The 14,087-nt window shown below is 30.6% G+C and overlaps 1 protein-coding gene across 1 annotated transcript in view; it reads left to right on the top strand.

The window, feature by feature from the left end:
- LOC107457134 (uncharacterized) overlaps nucleotides 1-14,087 on the top strand; it is a 76,930-nt gene that overhangs the window by 52,502 nt on the left and 10,341 nt on the right. Inside the window, exon 3 of the mRNA XM_071181893.1 lies at nucleotides 13,020-13,178. Coding sequence (XP_071037994.1) covers nucleotides 13,020-13,178 — 159 coding nt within the window. The remainder of the gene's footprint in view (nucleotides 1-13,019; nucleotides 13,179-14,087) is intronic.

The following is a 14,087-nucleotide window of genomic DNA, read 5'->3' on the forward strand; positions in this document are numbered from 1 at the left end:
TTTTTAAGTATTAAAAAAATTAGACCACAAACGCTTTTCATTTTCACAAAACTGTGGCTTTTCAACATATTGACGTTTCGCGCCATTTTCAAAAGCTGTCTTTAGATAAGCTAAACTTGACCCAACAGTCATGAGTAACTGTTGAAAAATCACCACACTTATAAAAAAGGGCATGTTATTCACCAAAAAGCATCATTTCATAAGACGACGAAGCCTTCGAAAAACGCTCCTTTAAGACTTAATATACACAAAGGAGGATCTGTTTTAGTCTGTGACAGGAATGAAGGCAACCATTTCTTCGCGTCCAATTAAAGCACTCAATTTAGGTGGCTTTATTTAATGGGGAGTCACTGTACGAATTAATATAGTAATCGATTACTTTTTATTCCAGACTACTTATAAGGATGATTACTTGGAACCAAAATCACATTGATTTCAGTCATAGATCAATATTAGACGTCATTTTGATGACACTTTTAATCCCGATTTATGATTGTTTTTAAACAAGATTGAAATTATAATCATAAATTATGACTATCTGTTAACTACGATTGAAAGTAACTATAAGCTCTATTTATTGTGAGAAATCCCAATGCATAATCAAGATGACATACAATTATGATTATTTGTAGTCAGAGTTACGGTTGTAATTCGGCTAAGAGTGCTTGTAATCATCGATCGTTATTACTTGTAGTGTATCTACCGCTGCAAAAATATAATTCCAATTCACTAGTGTGTAAGACACGTTAACTATGGTGGGGTACATTTTCATGGATGAAGGTTGGCAGGGTCGAAAGCATAAATTGGTGACCCGGACGTGATGTGAACATACCTATCTTAAATATTATAAAATTAGACCACAAAACTGAGGCTTTCCTCCATATTGACGTTTTGCGCTGGCTTTAGATAGGCTAAACTTGATCTAACAGTAACAGTTGCAAACTCACAGCAGTAATATAAATTGCATATTGTTTGCAAAAAAAGCATCATTTCACATGACGGCTGAACCTTCGAAAAACAGCTTCAAAATTAAAATATAAATATTAAGCCTAAGTTGAATATATGGCAGCCTATTTCTTTCATATATCAGCCAGTATTTTTGTTTCTGCTTCGAAGTTGAAATTCCGCTGAAAAGGCTAGAAAATCAATCCATCAAAAAGTTATCGTTACATTCCAGAGAAGCACAGCTCAACATTCCCCACTTCCATTTCAGCGGATGATTAGTTATTCTGCAAACGAAATTTGAGAAATAGTTCTCTGCCATAAATTACTTCCATTTATTTTACAAATAAATGAAAACGCACTTCACTTTTAGCCACACCTTTTCAATTTAGAGTTTATTTTGTTTGAAAGTTCATTATTTCTTTCTACGTATTTATTATTATTATTTTTTTTTAAATTTCATTTTTGTATTAGAGGAGGATCGAAATTTCGCTCACTTTCGGACTCGAAAACAGAAGACTTTAAGGAACTCAAATCTCAACTCAAGTTCTAAGCCTTATGATAATGCAGTTGTTCAATGGCTGCTATAGGTAGAATTTATAGCGATGTTATCATCAAAAAGAATCTACCATTCATCAAAATTTTTTCAACTCTCTGACTAGCTAGGGCCCAATCTAGAAATTCAGGGTCGAGTTCTCTCGAACTAAATATATTGTGTTAAATGAATTTTTTTTTCTCACTAAATGTAGTATCTATGAAATTATCTTCATTAATATACAGAAAATATGATCATTAAAATTACTTAAATGTTATTTACCTCGTTTAACGAATACGAACAAGAAGACGGTATTCTAATTTACATTCTTTTTCCTGTAAATTTTACTTTTCAACATAACTAGTTTGATGAAATGAAAGCCTAACAATATGATACTGTAAAGCGGGCAATTATCAAGAGCTTTTTAAAAAAAAGAGTAGAACAATAAACTTAAGGAATAATAACATATTTACAAATAGTTAAACTTCAAAAATAAAATATTCTAATTTTATTATAAATATACCTGAACACTATATTTGAAACTATTATTGCATAAAACAAATACATTTATTTTGGGGAAAAAAGAAACTGACTTTCTCACATGAATTGAATTTTGAAAACTGAACTAAAATGAGATACTTAAAATGTTATTTCCAAAGTACTGAAATTCATTACTCACCCTAAATAATAATATTGAAGTTTTTATAATTTGAACTTATTAGTACAAAAATATATTTAAAATAAATTTGAAGCTCAAGAAAATAAATTAAACAAACTCATTGAATAAATGATGATTTAAAAAATATCAATTCAATTAATTAATAAAATAAAATTAACTCTATAAAAAAAAACTTGGAAATGGAAATTTGCGTATTATTTTAAATATATTAAAAGTATTATTTTGAAACCTCTCTTATTTTGGTTCACTATGTCCACAAAAAATAATATATGTGTATAGCAGGACAAGGGAGCAAACATTTCGTTCAGTATAACGGGGTTTGACTGTATTATGAAATACAAAACAACGAAGGAAAAAAAAATAATAAAAGAAAAGAAAATTCAAAATTTCTTTTCTTTAAGTGACTAAAAACGAGTTATTTTCATATGTAAATTAAAAAACGTATAGTACTAACCTTATCAACTACCAGTAGTCACTCCACGTTTTCGTTCTTTATGTAATTGACCAGTAAAATTTATACTCGAGATTTTTTTTTCCATAGAAAGCTTTGCTATAATTATTAAAAAAGATACCTTGCTATAATTATTAAAAATGCTCCTCGCCTCTGTACGTTTCTCTCCTTTTGAGGGAAATGGGAGTGATTTGAGGTGAGGAGTTGTTTCCGATGTATTTTTTTACGCTGAATTGAAAGAGATCTATCTGGAAACGATCGAACTAATAGTTTGAAAGTTAATATAAGCGTTTTATATACAATTTTGTGCTTGTACTTATTTACGCATCTGACAGTACTATACAGACAAGTGAGGTATGGTTTCGATATATTTTTTCCTAGATTAATCGAAGGTTGTTTTGTAGTCCATTTACATCGCACTAGAGCTGTACAATGGTCTATTGGCGACGGTCCGGGAAACATCCCTGAGGATGATCCGAAGACATGCCATCACAATTTTGACCCTCTCTGCCGAGGGGATGGCACCCCCGCTTTGGTAGCCCGACGACTTGCACGTGAAGTCGAGCACTTTACGGTAGAACAATTTAACAAGGATTCATACCGCACACCCTCGGTCCCTACGCAGACTGATCCAAGTGGTCACCCACCCTCACACTGACCGCAGCCCATGACGCTTGACTTCGTTGATCTACTGGGAACTGTGTCTTAACGATCAGTCCACTGCGGGACATTAATCGAAGGAGACCAAACATGAATTTAAAAAAGGTTTCATATTTCAAAAGTTGAAATGGGTATTTTTATTAAAAAAATTATTTTTGAATTCAAACAAAGGAAAAGGTATACTTTGCGCTATGACAACTTGAATAAAACATAGAAACTACTGTAGTATTTTTGAATTGCACTTATTAGGAAGTAAACCTTTATAGCTTCAAAACTATTCATCCTTTCTTTAGAATTTTGTCTCATTTGATTTAGTGTTAAAATTTCATGGGAAAATGCTCCTCACATGTTCAGATAGCCCATATAAAAAGTGAGTCGAGGCAGGTAAAATAAAAAAGTATTTTTTAAATTTAAAAACGCTTACAACTTTCAACATATTTGTTCGATTGACTAGAGTGTATGGTATTATTCGATATACCACGTAAAAACAATTCCTCTTTTGTGTAGTCAGGTGCTTCATGGAGATTTCAGGTATTTATAATATCATAAAAATATTTTGGGTATTCATTTTCCCGAAAGGATACCTTTTTTTCTTTGCTACACTGGACGATAAGAAAAATAAAATTTTTTTCCTTTTGGCCCACTTGAAAAACGCAGTTTTTAAAATTTATTTATTTTATTTTTTTAAAAAACTGAATGAGAAAGCGGACGTTTTAATATGTATTTAATTTTTATTACTAATTTTTGTATAATTAATTACTTTGAATCTTTATTTTATTATTTTAATTATTTTACTGTTAATTTTTCGCTTAAAAAATCATGTAAGAAGTTTTCAATACTTACCAACAAAAAATGAACTATTTGACACACATTTTTATAGAAATAAGTTAGAATGTGAACTACGTATTGATAAAATAAATCTAATTTAACAATAAATAAGCTTTCTTAACGTAAATTTTTTTATTTTAATTTTTCAAACCTTTCTTAAATAATGACTAAGAGAGAAAATAATGATTCAAAATGTATTTCTACTGAATGTATTACTGTGTATTATTTCTCTTACAAAGCCAAATTAATTTTATATAGATGCATTTTATCACAGCCTTAATTATTCTCATATATAGGAAGAAAGTAAATATCAAAAAGTTAAGTTCACTAACAGGCAAACGACCGAAAGATCGTCGCGACGCTCGCTCGTCACCATGGTAACAAGAAATGACCCAGTCATATTGGCGCTCTTGGCTACTTGTCGATATCGTGTAGAAGTGGAGTTCTTCGTCAGCTGTTCTAAATATCTCCTTTTAACTTAATAGATTTTCTAAGTATCAATAAAAACTCAGGAAGATCTGGAAAGGAAAAGAAAAAAGATGCTTTGACTGGGGTGCCCATTCCCAAAAGGCTAATGGAATGGAGTTACCCCTCCCCTCTAAATTACAAAACATTCAAAAGTTAAAAACCTCGTGGCAGAATCGGCTACATTGTCGTAGAACGCGACAGAGTTCTTGCAGAAAGATTTTTCGTTTGAAAAGTTTAAAAAAAAAAAAAAAAAAATTTTCCTACAGAAATTTACACTTAATATTTGAACCATGCGTTTAAATAATCACTTTTTGACGCGCTCAATTTACACCGATAGTATCGTAAATTCGATGTAATGTTTCGATTTTATTTTCGGCAGTTATTGATATTGATTTTCACGTGCTTTTTAAACAACCCGATATATTTCAAACAATATGGAAAATTCGAATCGTGCATTTGAGTATTTACATTTTAAGGTAGTAATTCAATCGAATTTTCGGCAGTTATTGCTGTTGATTTCTCCCTAGTTTTTAAATCCGATATTTTTTATACGATATTATTTATTGCAACAACCTAATCTCGAAACGAAACACGCGTTTGAGGAGTCCGATTCGCTTGATTTCGTCGTCTATCTTTCTTTTTTTTCGGCAATTACTACTACGGATTTCATAATTTTTTAATTATTTTTTTCTTGTGGTGATTGGGATAAAAAAAATCTTACATGTTCTATTAAAAATTTGATTTTATTTGTTAATGCAGGCAGCGCTGTTGTTATTTTAAATGAGTAACATATATGTTTGTTATTATTAAAAATATCTTGCAGAAAGATTTTAGAAGTAGAGAGTTTTGTTGCAAATAGTTCGAAAAAATTCGAATCGTGAAAAAAAAAGTGTTCCTTTAAATCACGCAAAGTAGTGATTTTGGAAATTGTGTACGCGTTGAAAATTAAGTAAAATTAACGACCCATTCGATTCTGCCCCAAAAACATAATAGATATTTCTTTTTAAAATTAATTAACATATCCAGACTAATTTGCAGCTTAAAGAGAGGAATTTTTAAAATATATATTTATTTTTTTTGATACATTATTACATGATGCATCAATGATCAGACTTGTTGGCGTTTGGCTCACCGAGTCGTTAAGTAAATGTTACTTTAATACGATTATCTTGTTACAATACAATTGATGTAATAATGTAGGAATTTACGGGCCTTTCACATATTACGTTAGCATGGTGCGTAGCGTTTTTTAAAAAGTGCTGAAAGGTGCTTATTTTCGATTTTTATAAGCCCTTAAAGGTGCTTTTTTTTAGTGGGCGTTTTTTTAGTTTTAATGCTTAATATTTCCCTTTTCGAAAATGAGATTTTTTCCCCCTTTAACCTGTCGATTCACGTCTTACGCAAAAGCGTAGTTTTCACATTGTTCTATTCAATGTTCTCACAATTCATTCAAACACAATGCATTTTGGCATACCGTTGGTCCATAGCGTATGAAAGCACCAATCATTTTACATGTTTGATGAAATTTTTGTGGGTCCGCATGTGCGTCTATTGAGTTGCTTTCACTGAGATTCTTGCACTCTCGTGTGCAACTCTGTTGCTTATTCTCCAAAATATTCTCCATTTCAGGCTTCATTTTCCCACCCTCTGAAATCGAACCGAAAAATCTCTCTATCATTTTATAATGGCTAATATAGTAAAGAAAGAAGTTCTTAGTCAGAATCTATTTATTTTATCATGATCATGTGAAGTCTTTGGAAATTATTTTGCATTTTATTAATGTATGCAGTGCTTAAAAATAGTTTTTTGAGTCCTTAAAAAGTACTTAAAAGGTGCTTATTTTTTCCCGAAAGATTTGGCCGCGTACCCTGGTTAACAGGGGAACGGGTTTTGCTTATTTTTGTTGACAAGGTAAGAGCAATCTTTACTTAAGACATCAATTTCCCTTTATTTTCGAAATTTTCTTGAAATTAAAACATAAATGTTACACTTGAAATAAAAGTTAAATTCGAAGAATGAAAAGTTTTGAAAAAAAATTTCTTCGAGGAATTTAAGAGGTCAACAGTTTTGACCACTGTAGAACACAAAAGATTCCGAAAGAATAGTCTGCTCAAAACAGTATAAAATAACTTCACCTTTTGCTTACGGCTGTTACAACATATGGACCACATTTGCTGATACAGCAGGGTAAACCGTATGCAGAGTTACATCTTTTATTTGAACAACTTGTCCCCCTTAAAAGCACCCCATAACCCAGACATAACTAAAACGGTACTCAAGAAAGAGGAAACAGAAGCCCGGTTTTGTGACCTTTAAGTACAAGCTCTAAATTTTCATTTTCTAAAACAAGTGGGAAGAAAAAATAGCTTTCGAATATATTACGCAAAATATTATTTTGTTATACACATTTTATTCAACCACAAAAATTAAATGGCCATAAATAAAGTATATGTAAATTTAAAAAAAAGAGAGAAAAGAACCGTTTCTAAATGATGCCTTTTGAAAATCATTTGCTAAATTAAGTTTCTGAATAATTATGCTCAATTTGTTGGGGGAAAAAAGCGTTACTTTTTCTATAAAAAATTGTCTTGCTTTAATTATTAATTAATTTTTATTTTATTTAAAGTACTAGTCAACTTTGACTAGCACGAAATCCCTTACAAACTTGACGCTAAACACTTGATCAACGGACAATCCAATAATAAAGATATTCAGTGAAAAGACACTTAGAAAAAATATGATTGAGAGATTCATAACGGACGATACATCATGAAAAATATGATTTTTGTAGGTGTTGTCATTTACCTTGTTGCAATATACCTTTGTGATACTTTAAAGTGATCACTAAACATACTCTAACCTGTCAGATGACCGTTTTAGAACTTTTGTATCAAAAATGCGCTTATCATCTTATCGTTTTTGCACATTTGACTTCATGACTTTTTCTAACAATTGTGTACAGTTAATATTCTATTAATATATTTATATATATATATATATATATATATATATTGTTTGTTTGTTTCGAATAATGCTTGTCGTATACCTATTTTTACCACAACCAGTCATTTGAACGGGAGAACAATTTATTGCTTTATAAGGTTATCAGATCAGAACTTACGATGCAATGCGTGTTCAATGTGTTGTATTCGATTTTCGTTATTACTTTTGCCTTGCAATTGTTATCTTCGCATCTCCAATAAATTGTGTCGCTCTTATATTTTCGATATATATTGTAAAGATAATTTTTGTAAAGCAAGCGATTACCATTTCTTGGAAGATTTTATATATTTTAACTCAGAAATTTTCGAAAATGGCTCAAAAAATGTGAACGGTATATGTTAACGAGAGTATAATTGAACGATGGTAAAGGAAACAATTTTTTCCCTTTCAAGTTGTTTTCCTGGGGAAAAGGATTCTCCTATATAAAATCCCTCTAATGGAAATAGTACCCTCCCCCTATAAACGGACCGTCGGTGCCACAGGTGCGCATCATTAATTGTCTTTTAGGTCTGAAATGGGTTAGGTGAGAAGAAGGAGACACCGCAATGCGTGTTCAACGTATTGTTTTTTATTATAGTTGCACAGTTCTGCAAAGACTATTGCGCAGTTAGTTCAATCAGAATAACTGTGAATTCAAATTTCAAGAAAGTGCCTAAGATTTTAGATTGGCATTTCTGTGTCAGCAAAAGTGACAAACACTAAATGTTTTGATAAGTAGCTTATATTTTATTTTGATAGCTACACTTCATTTCTAACTAACTGTTAGTTTTTTTCAGAAAAATGCCGAAACAATCAAGACAGCACAAGTTCTTGGAAGAAATAATATTAATTATAAGAATTATAATTCCTATATATTCTTATAATAATAAGAATTATAGTAATAATAATAATTAGAAAAAATATGTTTGCGGAAAATGTACAATGGACACACCCTGTATGTGTAAAAAATGCGTCGAGCATTGATTTAAAAATTCTTATTCTTTGTGTTTGTAATGCATAAAAAGTGGCAAGGCAATGTACAATATTGTTTAATTGGGTATACTATAGTCTACGTCACAGATCGTGTTATTCCTACTAAATTTAACTAGTAAACAGCATTTTCTGCGAACCTGATTTCTAGCAACAAGTAAAAGCATCAAACGAAGTGTATTGTTTATAAGTCGCTACTCGCCAGGTTGGAATTGTATTAGTCTAGTTCCTTTTGAAATAATTTATTTTGTTGTTTTATCTAAGTTTATGAATTTAGTAAGCATATTTAAAACTCAGTTTATTAATTAAACTAAAAGGTAAATGTTATTCCTAGTAAGTGGAAGTAGTTGTGCTTTTTTCATATTATACCCAATTGTGATAAATTTTTTTAAGCTTATTTCCTTTCTAACATCCATATTTCATACATTCAATCAAGAAGCATGAAGTCCGCTCATTTGACCGGCTATGGTAGAAATAGATATTTATTAAAGTGTTGGTATGTTTAGTGTTAAATAAAACGAGGTGTATTAATATATTTTTTTCTTCTTTCTTCCAGATCGAGTTATTCGCAGAGAAATATTACAGATGCTATAGAACGAGAACGTTATGCTTATATTAGCTATTTTTATAGTGCTTCTACCAGCTAGTAAGTGAATATTCATTTCTCGCTAATGGGGAATTATTTCCCTTACCTATGGGAAGAATAAAATAACGTCATGCCATATATGATGTAAAACATTGAAACACCGCTTTTCTTTTATCGATAATTGCTTTCATAAATGTGCCAGAAAGCGTGTAACCTCACGGCAACCTTTGCGTTGCCATTTTCTTTATATTGTCTCGAAAATCTTCGTACTAATAAAAAACCTATTTCCAAATAAAGCGATTAATATTTAAAAGAGATAGGACGAATAACTTATTTTGAAAAAATTAAATTTTAGCGAAAAACACCTGCAGAAGCGTTCATTAATTTATTTACTGTATTTTATTCATCATGGCTATAGGCGACGAGGAGAAAAAGGATATCGAATTGCAGTTTGTAATTTCGTTCTTCCACCATCATCGCCAATTCCAACTGCAATCGCCAAGTTTCCAATTCCTGGTAGAGTCTGCTTATACGCGTGCCGCACCCCCTCGGTCCCTACGCAGACTGATCCAAGTATTTACCCACCCGCACACTGACCGCAGCCAGTGATGCTTGACTTCGGTGATCTGCTGGGAACCGTGACATAACGATCAAGCCACTGCGGGACATGAAAGTCCAAATGAAATTTCCTTTAACGTAGGAATGAGAGAAAAAAAGAAGGATCAGGGTATGAAAACACTTTATTTTTAAAAATATATGAAATGGCATTTGTTTTCTATTTCGTCTGTGAAATTTTTTTAGTTATTATTTAATTTTTATTTAATTTATTTTATTTACTTGTTTATTTGTCATTTGGTCAGAAGTAGGCTTTACTATCTCCTCTCTTGGAATTAAATCTTTTATCTGCTTTGTTGTTCATTTACGTCACACTAGAGCTGCACAGTGGGCTATTGACGACGGTCTATGAAAAATCCCTGAGGATGATCCGAAGACATAACATCACAATTTTGATCCTCTGCATCCCCCGCTTCGGTAACAACACGACTTGCACGCGAAGTCGAGCACTTTAACGTAGAACAGTTTAACGCGGACCCATACCGCACACCCTGGGTCCCTACGCAGACTTATCCAAGTGGTCAGCCACCGCACACTGACCGCAGCCAGTGATGCTTGACTTCGGTGTTCTACCGGGAATCGTGTCATAATGATCAGTCCACTGCGAGACTTTATTCATTATGAAACATGAACATACATGTAGTAAATTTTGCAATAGAATGTTCTAAAAAATTGTATTTACAAACTGCTTTCTGTGTTCTCTCAATTCAACTGTATAATTTTTATTTGAAGCTAGTATAGCGTTGTTTTAAAAAAAAAAGTTCCCCTCTTGTTCGCTTGCTTTTTAAACACAAAATGAAAACTGAGATGAAAAATCATCTGCAGATTATCTGTAATAATCTGCAGTGCTAGGTGACGTGGTTAACGATATATTGATTCCAAGAAATTCTATGTGCTAAGTTAAAAATATTTTTTAAAATAATATTTTTAAGTAAAAAAAAAGGGAATTAAGGACTTTTCATTAAAAAAAAAAACTAAGTTTTTTTTTTGGGGGGGGGGAATTAGATTGTTTTCAAACTCTAATTACTATTGACTTCTTTTTCTCTTGCGTTGGTTGTCTTAATAGTTTAAGGAAGGTAACTGCTCACATTTATATTTTTTATATTTATTTTAATCTAATTTTTCCTAAAATTTTAAAATATTAAGCTTTATGAAATCAATTTTGAAAAAGAGATTAAAACTAACTCTTTGTTAAAACATTTTTAAGCCTTCTTATAGTGTTAATATTTGATTTTGTATAAATAATGAAATAGGATTTTTTTTTTTTTCCTTTTAAAAATGAATGTTATTTGCATCCAGGCCTAGAGAACTAAGGTAGAAATCGAGTCATTTAATTGTGCTGCCATCTATTTACGATCTTCAGTAAAAAAATTTTTTTAAACATAAGCTTTCCTGAACTTATCCTCATTTTAATTCCCCTCTCTTTCTTTTTTTTTTTTCTTCCTATTTTTTTTTATTATTATTTTTTTTTATTTTCTCTCTCTCTCCCTTTTTTTTTATTTTTATATAAAGGTTTTTCTCAACCATTTTATTTGAATTTTTTAAGGGAATTGTTGCTTTAAGAAATGTTATTATTTATAAAAGAAATAAAGTCATTATGGAAGAAAGATATAGAGGAAAAAAAATTTTGGGTTATTAATTTATTTTTCAGCCAGGTAATTTCGGATCTAAAACTTTCAACAATTAACTTTTGTTATGCGTTTTTTTCTTTCTGGTTAATTTTTGTTGTGCGTGTTCTATTTAATTGACTGATTCAATCAAGATAACTTCAAATTAAGAAAATAAATCCGCGTAAGTCATCTTCTTTTAAATAAGCAGACACAACTAAAATTCAGTGGATGAAATTTGCATTACTTGTGTTTCAATGTTTAAAATTTAAAACAATATGTATTCTCTATTCTAAATTCTGTTATCCTTTAATTTTAAATTGTAAATATGATTTGAATTAATACTTAGGAAAGCATAAAGTTTACGTAATTTATCGTATAATTAGTTTTTCGATTAATTTAAGTCTAATCGCATTAATTAACCATAGTACTTTGTATGTAAATGAAGCAAATGTGTGGCATTTATCTGTTCAATTTTTTTTTTCTGTGTATAACCCTGACTGATGACAACTGTGATTATTTCTTTTTATTTGAAATTGATCTCATTAAACTAACTGTGATTTTATTTGTTGTAATGCTATAAGAACTCACATATAGGGTGTGCTGTGAAAAAATATTCATTACATAGAAGCGCAGTACACAACCCGCTTCTCAAGGGCCAAATACGACAATGCGCGCCCCCAGGGCCCGACTTAGCCTGATTTGGGGCCCCCTCTGATTCACTACTTCAGTAATGAAGAAGTTTTTGGGGGGTATTTAAATGTTTCACCTCATTATAGATAACAAGAAAATTGACTAGAGCCAAAAATAGCTCTAAAGTCCTCCCCCCCCCCTCCAATGGTCAGACGAAATCTAGTTATGTTCATTTTATTGATTTTCTGACTATTCTATGTCCATCTTACTGAATGCAGTTTTCATATTGTTAACTTTGTCATCTAGCTTCAAAAAGTTCATATCTTTGCTGGCATCAAGGCGGAATTCGGATAAATTTACGCAATGAGGATGGCTCAATGAAGCCAATCAGAAGCGTGTATTTTTGTAAATATATTGTATTTTGCAAAATGTAAAATTACAGGCTTTTGATTTGTCAAATTTTTCCATCGTATTTGCGAAAATTTAGCTGAATTTCGCCTTAGAAAGCCATGAATTTACAAACTATAGATTGTGTTTATACCATAGATTAATGAAGGAGCTAACATAAAACTGACGGATTTTACGCTGTGTTGATATTTTGTTTAAAAAAAGTTCATTAAAGAAGGAAACATAAAATTTTGTTCGATTTGATTTAGGGGCCCAGGGCAACTGCCCTGTATACCCCTGCTTTAGTCCTGATCTCTGCGACCCCTGCTCTCCAAGTCTTCTAACCAAAAATCAATTGGAAATAAATTGCCTACTCAAGACTTAGATTATTTTTGTAATAAACTATGAATTAATTAAAAATATAATTTCATTTTGTAAATTAGTTTAACTTTGTTATAATTTAAATTTTAAAGAAAGAAGAGATACAAACTCTTTAACTCAAACTCTTGTTTCTTTTTTTTAGCCTCAGTATCATAATGAAGGAGAATGATTTGAATTTATTAAGAATTATTTAATTGTATAATATCTATTCAGTTTTATTTCTTTGATAAAAAGCAGATAATTAAAAAAAATAATAATATATTTATTTTATGTAGCGTATGCACACAAGACCAACTGCTATGTATGCAGCTTCTCTCCTAAAGATGCAACAAATCGGACAAGTCTATGTAAAGATGAAGAGATCGCACCAAATTTAGTATCAACGAGCGAATGTGATTACGGTTGCCAGACATATACTCAAATAGATAGCAATGGTAAGTAACATAAATCAGGGTGTGTTTTTATAAAGTGCTTAAAGGTGCTTATTTTAAATTTATGTTTTTTAAAAGTGCTTGATTTTCTATCTTTTAAAGAGATATTTTTCGATGCCGTGTCGATTGTCCTCCTAAATTACAAAAAATTCATGATTTTCACAATTATCTCCTGCACTATTTATCAGAAACTAGTTATTTTATCAAGATTATGTAAAGTTTTTGAAAATGTTTTTGAATTTTATTGATTTTACGTTTAACCAATAGAAGAAAAAAAATTTTATTACTGCACAGATCCTAATTATAATTCTTTTTTAGAAAGTGATTAAAAATATTTTTTAAGTGCTTAAAATTACTTGAAAAGCTTTTTATTGAAAACTCTGGCTTTACACCCTGTTAATAAATTATAATCATTATTATTAAGATTTTATTTAACCATTTCAGTTTTGATTGAATTATAAATTTTTCTTAAAATGGAAATTGTGTTAGTTAAAAAGAGAAATATGTAGTTTGTTTTGATTTTTATAGATAGCAACAATTTACACTCACTTCAAATTGTTAATAAAGTAATCTCAATGTAATTGGTTAAGTGTTTGCAAATGTAAAAGGTTTTATCATATAATTGATGCAGATTTTTTTCAGGGAAAGGAACCATTTAAAATAATAAATATAACTAACTGAAATGTTTTAAAACTAATTCTAATAGCTTCTATAAGCAAAAGTAAATTTGTCTAGGTTGGATATATAGTAAGACAAATAGTTAGTAACTATTTGTTAACTGTGATATTTATACTTAAAATTATAGGGGGAAATTTAGTGTTTAAAATGGCCAGTTCAATTGATGATGATTTCATTAAATTACTTGAGCTGTAAAAGGATGGTATGCTGTTTTTGTCACAAAACGGAATATTT

This window comes from Parasteatoda tepidariorum, chromosome 6, assembly GCF_043381705.1.
Source record: "Parasteatoda tepidariorum isolate YZ-2023 chromosome 6, CAS_Ptep_4.0, whole genome shotgun sequence".
Classification (NCBI taxonomy): Eukaryota; Metazoa; Arthropoda; class Arachnida; order Araneae; family Theridiidae; genus Parasteatoda; species Parasteatoda tepidariorum.